This window comes from Chiloscyllium punctatum, chromosome 2 (assembly GCF_047496795.1).
Source record: "Chiloscyllium punctatum isolate Juve2018m chromosome 2, sChiPun1.3, whole genome shotgun sequence".
In the NCBI taxonomy this organism is placed as follows: domain Eukaryota; kingdom Metazoa; phylum Chordata; class Chondrichthyes; order Orectolobiformes; family Hemiscylliidae; genus Chiloscyllium; species Chiloscyllium punctatum.
This window is the reverse complement of record NC_092740.1, coordinates 60,537,706-60,553,270: the sequence shown is the minus strand read 5'-3', so window position 1 is coordinate 60,553,270 and position 15,565 is coordinate 60,537,706. Positions and strand designations below refer to the sequence as shown.

General features: G+C 39.1%; 1 protein-coding gene across 5 annotated transcripts in view; it reads left to right on the top strand.

Annotated features, from left to right (window-relative positions):
- Positions 1-15,565, top strand: part of mctp1a (multiple C2 domains, transmembrane 1a) — a 631,196-nt gene that overhangs the window by 390,619 nt on the left and 225,012 nt on the right. For all 5 annotated transcript variants that reach the window (XM_072583109.1, XM_072583115.1, XM_072583100.1 and 2 more), the window contains one exon: positions 14,930-15,032. In XM_072583109.1, the coding sequence (XP_072439210.1) occupies positions 14,930-15,032 (103 nt within the window). The remainder of the gene's footprint in view (positions 1-14,929; positions 15,033-15,565) is intronic.

Below are 15,565 nucleotides of genomic sequence, written 5' to 3'. Positions count from 1 at the left end.
CGGACACAAGAGGTACACGGGTGCTATTTTAAAGAGAAAGAAAATAGCTTTTCGTGTCCTGACTAATATTTATCCCTAATCAACATCAGAAAAACAAATTCTCTGTTCATTACTGCTTGTAGATGCCCAGGGTGTCAAAAATAGCTGAATCATTTCCAAAGTTACATTTAGCAATTACACTTCATTGAGCTGTAAGATGGGAATTCCATGGTGGTCATGAAAGATACATTATAAACTCATGACTTTCTTTATATCTTCCAATTTGATCAGTAGTCCCACCTCCTTCATATGCTTATCTAGCTTCCCTTAACTGTATTTATACAGTTTGCTTCAATCTGTAGCAGGAAATGTCACATTCATACAATACTCCATGTAAAGTATTTTTGTTTTCAATTCCCAATTCTTTTGGATTCAACTCAGCAGTCCACAAATCACTTTGAAAAGAGGACAAGCCAATTTCTGCCCATGATTTTAATACAATTTTAGGCTACATTTATGCTGTCTTCTTTAGTTACTCTGCATAAATTTTTGCAGTTTAAAATTAATCACAATGCTAATTGGTGTCAATAAAATGGGGATGTATTAGGGTTTGTTGATATAAACCTATCATACCTCAGAGAACATTGTCTGCATGCTTTAATACCATAAATCTTTCAATGATTACAAAAGATTTTTTTTTCCCTCTCTTTTCAAGGTCTGTTTCTAGACATGTAAAGAGTCATTTAGAAACATTTGAATTGTACATTAACCCTTTCAAATTAAAAAGTAATTAAGAACTCTTTGAGTTTCAGAGAACAAATCACTTTTGGTAAAACTGTGAATTCTTTTCTTTCACACAATGACTCGTTGCCTTGTTCAGCTGAATACCATCGCAGTGTTTCACCTCAATTAAGCTCCTCATAAAATGTTGAGTGGGGACTATATTTTGTCTTTTATGAATGGCTCAGTGTTGGGCCTTGCATTTCAATTGCTAGAGGTTATTAACAAGTAAAAGGGATTAAGTGTTGTCGTTAATACCTCATTTAACAACTCACACATATTGATTAACTATAACTGCAGCATCATTCAACAAAAAAGGCAATGAGTGGGTTGAAATTTTATCTAAATTAGTCAAGGGCTATTCATCCTCTGACTAGACCAGCATGCTTTGAGGTAGGGGCCTCTCCATGTAAAAGGCTTATCACATTAATCAGATACTCTGAGATGTGCACCAACAGCAGTGTGATGAACAGTGATGCAAAACTTACCATTAGAGCCATTAGCTGTGCTGCTAAATTTGACCGGGTTAAGCTTGGCAGTTGGTCTGGAAAACAGCCTGTTTGGCTGTCGGTGGGCCTTAATTAAGATGTGTTCAATTCTAACTCCCCTGCTGTGTCACAGACCAGTGCTCAGACATTTTCAGCTGGTCCAGTCCATGACTTTGACCTTCTGAGCAGTCCAAGGTTCCCTGGGGAACCGTTCAGCTCATGAGGTCTGATTTCACACTTCTAGGCTGCTTCGCCTCTCTTCACAATGACAGAGAAACAAAGCCCTTTAGAGTAGGGAGCATGGGGACTTGTTTAAATTGGAAACTAGAGAGGTGTCAAGGAACAGGGTTATGGGCTACAGAATAGCATTTTTTAATAAAGAGCTCAGAGCTTTGAGTCAGCTCAAAAGGCTGGGTTTACCAACACAATTAAGAGTCTGGGATCTTATCTTCCCTAAGCCTGTCCATTCCCATCGTATTTAAATTGTCCAATTTCTTGAATGAGACGTTTATACATTTAAAAAGAGAAAATGTAACTAACCATAGATATTTGAAAGTTGATCAATGCTTTGAAACAGCAAGACTTTTAAAACATTGATGAATAATAACAACAGGTAGGAGAGCACTTTGGTTTTACTACAGGATAAGGAGTCCAGATACATGATCTAGTAATCCACAAGTATTAATAATATAGTGGAGTTTTGGGACTTTGAATTCAGTTTAAAAAGAAAATGGGGATAGGAAAGCTAGAATTAGATTGTTATAAAGATAAAACTGGTTCATTAATTTTTTTTCGGAAGGAAACCTGACCTCCTTACTTTGTCTAGCTGACATGTGACTGCAAAGCCAGACAAAATAGTTAACTGCAAGCTCCTCTTACAGACAGTTTGGAAGGGCCCTCAGCTGAGTGAAATCTGGGCAAGAATGGATGGTCAGTAAATGCTAACCTAAATTAACACCTTCATTTCAATATGAATTTTGAATTAATTTCATAAGTAGCCCCCCAGTGAGGTTTCTGAATTTGATACAGTTCCATATGTGGCGCCCCAAACTATTAAAATCCTGGTTGAGGGATGATTTGGAGATGCCGGTGTTGGACTGGGGCGTACAAAGTTAAAAATCACACAACACCAGCTTATAGTCCAACAGGTTTAACAGGTGTTCTTCCAATTAAACCTGTTGGACTATAACCTGGTGTTGTGTGATTTTTAACCTGGTTGAGGAACGTTGTATGAATTCCCCCTCTTTACTTAACTATTCCCTTGGCTGATCAGAGCAAGGTTAATTTAAAATCATTCCTTCACTTGTGGATACCTTTCTCCAAAACAAATTCATTTATGTTCGAAAAGGAGCCAGTTCAACCAGGTTTCCCTCAGTTAACAAAAGAGTGATTTTATGGATTAATGAACATGAAAATAAATCATAATGTAGCACGCACACACACACAAATTAGAAGTAAGAGTTGAGACTAAAAGAAGGTTTATAAAAATGGTATATAGATCAGTCTCTGAGACATTATGAAGGGAAAATAGTTCAATGTTGAAGTTTTTACTTGAGATGATACCAGCTACCAGTTTTGACATTGGTAATCGAGCAGTCTATTTTGAGATTCTAAGCTTTGCCGGTTGATTGAAATTATTTTGTCCTAGTTCACAAGATGTATATCCATAGTCAGCAGAAATGAGCCAGTCAGCCAGTCAGCCAATCAAGTCTGCTTCACGATTCAATGTGATAATAGCTGATTTGATCATTCTCAAGCCCAATCATTTTGTCTGACTTTTCCCAGACTTCACCAACATCACCAGATTTGTTCCTGAGATGGTGGGACTGACCTATAAAGAGAGACTGGGCTAACTGGGCCTATATTCTCCAGCGTTTTAAAGAATGCGCGGTGATTTCATTGGAACGTATAAAATGCTGAAAGGGATTGAAAGGGTAGGATTCGGGAGTCTAGAACGAAGGGGCACAATTTATAAATAAGGGGGAAATGCCTCTTCATCTGAGATCGCAAGGATGTTGTGAAACTTGAAAGTGTTCAGAAAAGATTAGAAAGATGATACCAGGGATGGAGGATTTGAGCTATAGGGAGTGGCTGAATAAGATAGGGCTATTTTCCCTGGAGCCTCGGAGGCTGAGGGGTGATCTTATAAAGGTTTGTATATGATTAGGAAGGATTTAGAGGGATATGGGCCAAATACTGGCAAATGCGACTAGATTAATTTAGGATATCTGATCAGCATAGCATGGGTTGGATCGAATGATCTATTTCCATGCTGTACATCTCTATGACTATGAGAAGAAATTTGTTTTTACTCGGAGTAATGCTGTTATATCCTTCACAGTAGACTCAACTTCTTCCCAAAAACAGATTTTAAGCCATCTGGCCTATGGTCTCTCTCCCAATTTGAATGAACGCAGTTAGCAATTTTCCAGACCTTTTAGACTTTCTTCAAAAGTTACGACCAGTGCATCCATCATCATTATAGCTACTTCCTCTAATATCCTAGCATGTGACCTGAGACCCAGCATGGTATGTGAGGTAATGAGGAATATGTAAACAAAGAAATTAATTACAAAATTAAGGTATTGATTAATTGGGAGCCATTATAGGTCAGAAATGATGGATGAACATTACTTGATGCATGTTAATACATTGGCAGTAGAGGTTCAGATAAGTTCAGGTTTATGGTGGAGTTGAGTGGTGCAAGAGAATCAGGAGTACAATACAATAGTCAAGTCTAGAGATAACAAAAGCAGTGATAAAGATGTTCATCGAATTATAGAATCCCTACGGTGCAGAAAGAGGCCATTTTACCCGTCAAGCCTGTAACAACCTTCTAAAGAGCATCCCACACAAGTCAACCAGGCCCTCCAACCCTATCCCCATAATTCCATGGGGTTTTTACCATGGATAACCCACCTAGTCAGCACATTCCTGGACACAACAGTGAAACTTAGAATGGCCAATCTACCTAACCAAAGTTTTGGTAGCAGATGAGCAGATGCCAGGCAGAGTCATACAATATGTCTTAGAGTCATAGAGTCACACAGCACAGAAACCGACCCTTCAGTACAACCTGTCCACGCTGACCAGACATCTCAAACTGACCTAGTCCCTAGGTGAAAAAGTAAGAAGTAGTAGCTCTTATTGATGGCATGTTTGTACGTCTGGAGGCTCAACTTGAGGTCAGATATGACAACAAGGTTATGAACAGTGTGGTTCAGCCTTAGATGGTCACAACATAGGGGAATGGAGTGCACACTAGGGAACAAAGGTTGTGGCAGAGACCAGAAACAATGGGCAGCATCTTCTGCTGTTGCTTGTGATGAGCGTGGAGACAGAAAAAGCATTTAATTAGGTGGAGTGGTAATGCAGCATTCCCACCTTTTCCTGAATTTAGTTTTCAGCAGAAAATGGCCAACCTTCCCATCTCAGTGCCTGAGCAGCATGTTGGACAACAGCAAGGGAATGGCTTGCTGAGGGCCACCCTCTCCCTGTGACCCATAACCTGGATACCATCCCACAACTCCCTCTCCTCTTATTTCTTTCCCGCAACCTCAGGAACAGTGGTGATTGTCCTCGCAGCAGCCACATCCTCTAGAGATTGGCCAGCAGCTTTAATGGGCAACTCCTCTATCTCTGGAAGAGAGTCACCAGTGACCTTGTCACTGCTTGTTTGGCCTCTGGATCACCAGAGGGGATCCTAAGGGGTTAGAATGGACCCTCACCAGCTCTCTGGCCAGCATGTGAGCCCCCCAACTTTATAGCTCAAGTATGAGGATGCAGAGATGCTTCAGTGTGATTTCAGCATGCTGGGTGTGTGGGCAGATGGATTACTGAAGTAATAATGTGGATAGATGTGAGGTTTTAGCAGCAAAATTAATAAAGTGGATTATTATCTGAATAGGTTTGAATTGAGAGAGGGGAATATACAAAGAGATCTGGGAGTCCTTGGCACTGAAGGTAAGCATGAGGGCTGTAAAGAAAGCAAATTATATATTGGCCTTCACAGCAAAAGAATTCAAGTATGGATGAGAGATATCTTGCAGCAATTATACAGGGCCTTGAGGAGACCACACCTGAATATCATGTGCTGTTTTGGTCTCCCTATCTGAGGAAGGATATTCTTGCTTTAGAGGGAATGCAATAAACGTTTACCACACTGATTCCTGGGATGGAAAGACGGATGCATAAGGAGAGGTTGAATTGGTTAAGATTATATTCGCTGGAATTCAGAAGAATGAGGAGGTTTCTCATTGAAAAACCAATACAATTCTAAATGGACTGAACAGGGCAGGTGGAGGAAGGATGTTTGTGATGATGAAAGAGTCCAGAACCAGTGGTCTGGACTCTTTCATCACAGTCTCAGGATATGGGGTAAATCATTTAAAACTGCAGTGAGGAGAAATTTCTTCTTCCAGAGTGGTGAGCATGTGGAATTCATTATGACAGAAAGCAGTGCAGACCAAAACACTATACAATTTCAAGAAGGAGTTGCATGTAACAAGAATCAAAGGATAAGGATATAGACTCATAGAGATGTACAGCATGGAAACAAACACCAGTCCAACTCGTCCATGCTGACCAGATATCCTAACCTAATCTAGTCCCTTTTGGCAGCACTTGGATCATATCCCTCTAAACTCTTCCTATTCACATGCCTATCCAGATGCCTTTTAAATGGTGTAATTGTACCAGCCTCCAACACTTCCTCTGGCAGCTCATTCCATACACACGCCACCCTCTGTGTGAAAAAATTGCCCCTTAGGTCCATTTTAAATCTTTCCCCTCTCACCCTAAACCTATGCCCTCTAGTTCTGGACCCCACCACAGGGAAAAGACATTGTCTATTTATCCTATCCATGACCCTCATGATTTTATAAAGCTCTTTAAGGTCACCCCTCAGCCTCCAACACTCCAGGGAAAACAACCCCAGCCTATTCAACCTCTCCCTATAGCTCAAATCCTCCAACCCTGGCAACATCCTTGTAAATCTTTTCTGAACCCTTTCAAGTTTCATAACATTCTTCTGATAAGAAGGAAACCAGAATTGCATGCAATATTCCAAAAGTGGCCTAACCAATGTCCTATACAGCTGCAACATGACCTCCCGACTGCTATACTCCATATTCTGACTAATGAAGGAAAGCATACCAAACACTTTCTTCACTATCCTATCTACCTGCGACTCTACTTTCAAGGAACTATGAACCTGCACTCGAAGGTTCCTTTGTTCAGCAACACTCCCCAGGACCTTTCCATTAAATGTATAAGTTCTGCTCTGATTTGCTTTTCTAAAATATGGCACCTCACATTTATCTACATCTGCCACTCCTCAGCCTATTGGCCCATCTGATCAAGATCCCGTTATAATCTGAGGCAACCTTCTTTGTTGTCCACTACACCTCCAATTTTGGTGTCATCTGCCATGGGGGGAAGCAGATATAGGCTATTGAGTTTATCAGTCGTGATCATAATGAATGGTGGAGCAGGCTACTTCTGGGCTACTTCTGCTCCTATTTTAAATGTTTCTATTTTATATGTTTCTAGTTGGCACAGTGGCTCAGTGCTTAGTAATGCTGCCTTACAGTACCAGAGACCCATTCGATTTCACCATAGGGCAGCTGTACTTGTGGAGTTTGCACATGCTTCCCCTGTCTGTGCGGGTTTCCTCTGGTTGCTCCAGTTTTCACGCACTGCCCAAAGATGTGTAAGTTAGGTGGATTGGTCATGTTAGATTTCCCATGGTGTCCAGGAATGTGCAGGCTGGGTGGATTTGCCATGTACAATGTAGGGTTACAAGGTAGGGGGTTTGGGTCTTAGTGGGATGCTCTTTGGAGTGGACTTGATGGGCTGAGTGGTCTGCTTCCACACTGTGGGGATTCTATTCTATTCCCAATATTGGGGAAAACTTCTCAGTGATCAAACACTGGTGGAATTGAGTAAGTAATTTGACAACTTAGTTAGTGGAGGGGGTTAATTGATGCCATTGTACTATTAAATGGATGCCATCAATGTGTATGTGAACTTGAATGTATTTTTAGATTATATTGCTGAAGGATCACATTTAGATGAGAAAATAAGTAGGGTCTAAGGTTACAACCCAAAAACATTTTGTCATGTTTGTACAGCAGTTCTGCAGTATATTAAAGCTTCACATATTTTTATTTTGCTGGATTATATTCAGACAGTTCTGCATTCACCACCTTTTATCTTTCTTGTCGTTCAAAAAGTCACAGTCTTAACTTTTAAACATCTCGCTGGTAGAATTCTCATCTGCCGAGCAGAAGGCACTGTGTTGCAGGGCTGTTTATCTTGACTAAGTAAATGGCCAAAACAGTTGCAGCTGGAGTTCAATAGGAGGTCATCCCCTTCAGATTCAAGGAAGACTGAACTGAATATTTCCTACTACTATCAAAAGTAAAAATTATTCTTTCTTGTCTTCCATATGAAAATAATATTTTCAACTTTTATGTACAGCAACTGCCAATATTGATCAAGTGTTTGCTAAACATTGTGGACTGATATTATGCACATTGAAAATTGCTGACCATGCAAGTTAATTGAGAAGCAGTTAGAGGTTGATTAACAGGAAGTTGTGTCATTAATATATTTCTGGACATTCACTTCTGAATATCTGTATTCTGTAATTTCTTTCTTTTTCAGTTCAAAAGTATGGCATCACTTGCACATGAAAGCCAATAACAGGGTGGAATATTCTCCTCCCTGCTTTGGCATGAGTAATGGAGAGAAATGTGGGTAAATACGTGAAGAATGAAAAATATCAGATTCTTGATGTCATTAGAGAGAATCATAGAGAGAGTCATACAGCAGAGAAGTTGGCCCTTTGGTCTATCATGTGATACCGACCAACAATGTTAATCACCCAACTATATTAATCCCATTTATCTGCACTTAGTGCAAAGTCTACTCTGACCTGGAATTTTAAGTGCTCCTCCAGATGTTGCTTAAAAGTTGCAAGAATACATGTCTCCACAATCCTCCTAAGTGGTGTGTTCACTTGACCTGAAATGTTAATTCTGATTTCTCTCCACTGATGCTGCCAGACTTGCTGAGCTTTTCCAGTAATTTCTGTTTTTGTTTCTATATTTCCACCACATCTCAAGAAAGGTTTTCCCAATTTCCCCTCAACGATTAAATAGTGACCCTCAGACTCTCGCCATGGAGCAATAACTACCTTATTTCTTGTATTTGCATCTCATTAAAGCCTCAACTGGCCACTTCCAATTTTACTCTCCTCCACTGAGAAACTAGAAAGTGCAAATCTTCACTATGTGCATTACAGCAGGTTCCTGGCCACTCAGATTGCCAGATGTTTGTCTCAGCCATTATGCAAATGTTTCTTCAGAAGAATATCCCCTGCATGTTCCATGGCTCACTCTTGTGAGTCCTTGGAATTCCCTTCCTTAAAAGGCATAGGATACGAAATCTTCCAATATTTTTAAGGCAGAAGTTGATGGATTTGTGACTACCAAGAGGTTGAAAGATTGGGGAAATGCAGGAATGTACAGGTTACAGATCAGGCAATAATCGTATTGAATGGCAGAGCCATTCAAAGGGCTGAGTGGCCTACCCTTGGTCCTTGTTCATATGTTCACATCTATGATCCTTTGTTCATGCAAATCGGCATCAGCAAAGCACTAAACTCACCACATTGTTGTTCCTAGTCTCAGACTAATTCAGACACCACTTCAGCCCTTGAACACTTTGGTGCTTAGACGTACTGAATATTTGCACACTTCTACCAGGTTACTTAGCCCTCAGGGATACAAACACACCTCGCACAAGATGCATCGTATGGCTCTAAGCTTGCTTTCTTAGTGTTCAGTTCCTTGCTCACTCAAGATTTTACAATATTTTCTTAAATAAACCTTGAGATACATCTTTAATACTATCTAAAAAAATTATTTTCAGCTCACAATTCACTATATTAACTAGTGCACATATTTGCCCTCTATCTTAACAAAAGCATTAACCCATGTACAATAATTTGATTAAAAGCTGCTTGAAACACTGGTCAAAAGGAATATCATGCATGTGGTAACAACAGCAGCAATCACTTCTGCAGTATTTTTACTGTAACAAAAGTTCTAATGAGCCGATTAATCTTCTGTGGGAGAATGGAAGCAAATTTTTATTGACTAAATGCATCTGTACTTTTAACACTTATTTATTACTCTGGTGCCACATTTAATTTGGAAATTAAATTAATTTGGAAATTAAAGTGCTACTACATATAAAACATTTGGATTATCACTGTCTATGTAAATGTTCCCATTCGAACTGCAGATTTCCAGTATTGCAGCCTCACTACTGGTCACTATTATCCCCAATGCACATGCATGTAACTCAAAGTTTACAAGATTCAATTAAAGTGATTGTGACAGTCTAAGAAATACACTTTGGCCCTAGTGGCTGAGAACACCACCATAAGTAACTTTAAGCTTAATTTTATTTAACACAAAGTTCAGCTTCATAAAAATGTCCCTGCATTTCAAATTATCATAAAAATCAATTTCTTTTTAATTTGACAAACCTAAGAAAGTCACTTAAAACTACAATTTATACAAGCTATCAACATTTTTCATCATTATGTGCATGTGAAATAAGCATGCACCTAAGTAATAAATTCACTGCCTTAAACTTGATGTTTAGAGCATCAGAGCAGAGGAAAGGAGCAGGTGGAGACCATATGGCCCTTTAAGCCTATTCCATTGTTTAATAATGTTCTGTAAACTAGCTTTAAAGGTAAGTGCTGTGTGGGTTTGACAGGAATATGTGACCAATATATGAGGCTTGCTGTTAAATAAAAGTCCTTTTTAGAAAGTCCGTGGAGCAATATGTTAGGGCTCTTAGAATCCCTTCATTGTGGAAGCAGGCCATTTGGCCCATCACGTCCACATGAAAAGCAGCCCATCTTGACCCACCCCCCCTACCCAATACATGCAGCTGTCCATTTCCCAAGGCTAATCCACCTAGCCTGTGAGAGGAAACCAGAGCACCCAGAGGAAACCCACACAGACAGGGGGAAAATGTGCAAACTCCACACTGACAGTCACCCAAGGGTGGAACCAAACCTGGGTCCTTGGTGCTTTGAGGTAGCAGTGCTAACCACTGAGCCCCACTGTGCCACCCTTGGTTCTATGTTTTACTCATTCTATTTTTCAATACTCCAAATGGATTTTGAACTGCTTTATCTGATGTTGATTTTTTTTAATCCTTCTGTGAAATACTGACCTAAAGAGGGCAGCATTGTTTTTGACAAAAACTGATAAAAGAAAAAAACTTGACACATCAGCCAATCAGACCAATGTTTCGATTCACAATCTGTACAGAGCATTATGCAGAGATTAGGAGAGGGATGCCTTATATACGTTCAGATTGAGAGTTGTAAAGATGCCCGAAAGAAAGCTTGTCTGAAAAGTAAAAAACATTTATATTTTAAGCATTATTGTCGAACCTGCCCTCGCGATTAGTGAAAGACCATGCTGATTCCAGGGTAATTATTTGAACTTATTAGATCCATTTACATTTAAATACAGAAGTAAGTTAAAGAATGATAAACAAAAACAACTTCAAAAGACTGTGTATGTGGCATCACTACTTTGGAAAGACTACATGAGAAAGCCATAAATGAAACTCAAACATTTTTGTGCATGTTTAAAGGCTTTAACCGAAAACTCCTTTTGTGTTTATAAGATAAACAACTCATCAGGAAAGGGCTTGAGGAACACATTGAGAATGATTTTCAAAGATAATTGTCAGTTTATTAATACCTAAGAATAAATGCTTTAAGCAAGCTTAGAGTCCGCTTGGTATTTCAATACCCATAGTAAACATTCAGTTCTCATGAACCTAAACAATTGCTTCTCATTTCTTTTTCTCTGAGAATCTTGGTGTGGTTTTTTTTATCAGAAGCATGATTTTAAGTACATCTTTGTTTCTATATCTTTTTAAAATAATTAACTTATTTTGGCAGGTGTCAGTTTAATGGCCTGAATTGTGCTAAATGCTACACCCTTATGAAAGACGTCTTTGATCTGTGCCATCAAAGGGGTTGCAGTCATCTCAGCATCTGGTAATGTGGCAGGACCCCATTGAGATGAGTGTTTTTGTCACTGGGACTATCTATTAAATCTGTTGCCTATCCTATATAGGCAGAGGTATTTCTCGACAGCAGGGAATGGTTTTGTAATTCATAGGGGAGCTATAAGTAGTAACATCAGTGAGCAATGCCCGAACCGTCTTGCAGCCAGGTTACATGAACAGCAATATTGAACAGGCCAAAACAGCACAGATATGCAGGTCATTGCCATTATACTGAACTCCCAGAATTAGTGACAGCTAATTTATTAATGGATCATATCAACAGGAAGGAAGTGAACTGCATTTGCAAATATGGAATGAAACATTATTTCACACCAAGATTATAAAGTTTGTCACTGAAACCTTTTAATAATGAAAAGAAAAGTGTGGTATAACACTGCTTTATTCAGCTGTAGAGTTTTCTTTTGAATACTTTAAGTTAATATCATAGTCCATCAAAATCAGAGTTCATGTAGTTGAATCGAAAGATTGTCTTTTTTAATAGACGTGGGGATAGGCTGATGTGAGATCAGAACATAAGAACTAGGAGCAAGAGTAGGCCATCCAGCCCTTCAAGCCTGCTCCGCCATTCAATAAGATCATGGCTGATCTTTTTGTGGACTCAGATCCACCTTCCCAAGCTATCACTGTACCCCTTAATTCCCTTTTTAAAAAAAATCTACCTTAGCTTTAAAAACCTTTACTAAAGTAGCGTCAACTACTTTGCTGGGCAAGGAATTCCATAGATTAACAATCCTCTGGGTGAAGAAGTTACTTCTCAATTCAGTCCTAAATCTGGTCCCTCTATTCTTGAGGCTATGCCCTCTTGTCCTAGTTTCACCTGCCAATGGAAACATCCTCTCTACTGTTATCTTGTATATTCCCTTCATAATTTTATATGTTTCTGTAAGATCGCTCCTCATTCTTCTGAATTCCAATAACCTCATTCTTCTGAATTCCAATAAATTTAATCCCAATCTACTCAGTCTCTCCTCATAAGCCAACCCCCACAACTCCAGAACCAACCTAGTGAACCTCCTCTGCACCCCCTCCAGTACCAGTACATCATTTCTCAAGTAAGGAGACCAAAGCTGCACACAGTACTCCAGGTGTGGCCTCACCGGCACCTTGTACAGCTGCAACATTACCTCTCTACTTTTAAACTCAATCCCTTTAGCAATGAAGGACAAAATTCCATTTGCCTTTCTAATTACTTGTACCTTTTGTGATTCATGCATAAGGACACCCAGGTCCCTCTGCATAGCAGCATGCTATAACATTTTTCTATTCAAGTAATAATCCTTTTTGCTGCTAATACTACCAAAAATGAATGACTTCACATTTATTAACATTGTTTTCCATTTGCCAGACCTTTTCCCACTCACTCAATGTATCTATGTTCCTCTGCAAAGTTTCACAGTCCTCTGCACACCTCGCTCGGCCACTCATCTTTGTGTCATCTGCAAACTTTAACACCCTACATGTGGTCCCCAACTCCAAATCATCTATATAAATTGTAAATAATTGCAGTCCCAAAACTGATCCCTGAGGCACACCACTAGTCACTGATTGTTAGCCAGAATAGCACTCATTTATCCCCACTCTTTGCTTCTTATTAGTCAACCAATCCTCTATCCATGTTAACGCTTTACTCGTAACACCATGCATCCTTATCTTGTACAGCAGCCTCTTGTATGGTACCTTGTTAAAGGGTTTTTTGAAATCTAGCTGAACCACATCCACTGTGTCCCTGTTGTCCACCTTGCTTGTAATGTCTTCATAGAATTTCAAAAGATTTGTTAAGCATGACCTGCCCTTCATGAACCCATGCTGTGACTGCCCAATTGGACAACTTCTATCAAGATGCCTTGCTATTTCTTCCTTGATAATCGACTCATGCATCTTCCCCACTACAGAGGTTAAGCTAACCAGCCTATAATTCTCCATCTTTTGTCTACCTCCCTTTTTAAACAGGCATCACATTTGCAGTTTTCAAATCTGCTGGGACTGTCCAGAGTCTATTTTGGAAAATTACCGCTAGTGCACTTGCTATTTCTCCCACCATCTCTTTTAGTACCCTGGATGCATTCCATCAAGGCCAGGAGACTTATTTATCCTTAGCTCCATTAGCTTGCCCAACACTAGCTCTTCCGTAATAATGGTTGTTTCCAGGTCCTCATCTACCTTCATTTCTTTGTCAATTAGTGGCATGTTATTAGTATCCTCCACTGTGAAGACCAATACAAAATACCCGTTCAATGCCTCAGCCATTTCATCATATCCAATAACCAAATGCCCCTTCTCATCCTCTAAAAGACCCACGTTACTTTAGCCACTCTTTTTCGCTTTTTATATGTATAGAAACCTTTGCTATCTGTATTTATATTCTATGCCAATTTTTTTTTGTCATGTTCTATCTTACTTTTCTTTAAAGCTCTTCTTGAGCTTTCTGTTGACCTTTAAAGTTTTCCCAATATTCTAGTTTCATGCTGGTTTTGGCCAGTTTGATAGTCTCCCTTATTTCCTTAGACACCCATGGCAGATTACCCCTTTTCTTACAGTCCTTCCTTTTTCCTGGAATATACTTTTGCTGAGCACTTTGAAAGTCTTCCACTGCTCATCAACTGTCCCACCATAAAATCTTTGGTTCGAGTCTACTTTAGCCAAGTCCTCCCTCATTCTATTGTAGTCTTCCTTGTTTAAGCACAGGACACTGGTATTGGATTTTATCTTCACACTCTCCATCTGTATTCAAAATTTAACCATACTGTGATCACTCCTGCCAAGAGGATCCTTAACTATGAGGTCATTAATTACTCCTTTCTCCTTACACAGGACCAGATCTTGCATGGCTTGCTCCCTCCTCAGTTCCATTACATACTGTAATGGATTGCCTCTGTTGCTACTCATTTAGGTCATAGCCAGTCTTTTTCTGAATTCTATTTGCTTACTTTCATTTGGTACCTTTTAGTATCCTTACAGGAGAAAGTAAATTTATCTCAATTTTTAAAATGTTTGGTTGAAAAAGCTTCAAGTTTTGGAGTGAGGAATTCCAATCTTTTGCAATCCTGTGTTACAGAATTAATTCTTGTTGTCATCACTATAATTTGAATGTTTTTGCCTCCTTGTTATTGTCTTCTCCATCAGAGATAATGGTTTGTCTTGATTTACTTTTATCATATAATTTAATAATCTTAAATGTCTCAATTAGTTCATCTCTTAATTGTCTGTGCCAAAAGCAATGTAAGTTTTATCATGTGCATGTCATAATTTTGCACATTTAACAGCCACTAGATGATTTTGGAAAAGGATGAACAGAGTGAGCTCCATAATTCTAATGGTCCTACCCTCCTGGTGCAAGAGGTATATGATGCTAAAAGCACACTGAAACAGGAGAAGTCAGGAATAGGAGAAAATTCGTCACCTAGATGAAGTATTACTTATTGTTTCAGCTACTACACAGCTAAAGCTCTGATGCAGTTTTTGAAATCCTATCAGTTCAACTAATTTTTGATTCTTAGTTTGTAATTCCCAGGTTATAACAAATGATATATTTAAAAATGGCTTTTCTTTAGGGAGCAGTGACCCATTTTGTGTGATTGAATTGAACAACGACAGACTGCAGACACACACTGTCCATAGAAGTCTCAACCCTGAATGGAACAAAGTCTTCACTTTGTGAGTATGAGCACAGTGATTTCAGCTTTGCTTTGTGAAAATTCATAGGTAATAAAGATCCTTGTCTCAGTGACAACTGGTAAAATCTGCTTTAGCAGCACTAATAAAAATGTGCCATTGCTAGTACAGTATCTAGTAACTATTATAGCTTAAGACTTGTTTTACAAATAATTAAACCTATATTTCAATCACATGTTAATAGAAATATATATTTAAAATGATGTGGCAGTATTTAAGGAGAACTTTGTCAACATATAGAGAGGCTGTCCCAGAGGGATCACGGACAGAATCTTTTTGGTTAGAGATAAGGAACAAAAAAGTTGCAAGTACTTTGCTCTGAGTGGTTTATTGGCCATTAAACAATGGGAAATACACAGAGGAACAAATTTGTAATAATATTATGAAGACGTGCAAGGATGGTAGAGTCATTGCAATGGATGATATTAATCATTTGAATATCAATTGGGAATGTAGTACAACAGTGTAAAGACGGGCCAGAGTTATTGAGTGTGGGGTCAAGGGGAATTTTCTAC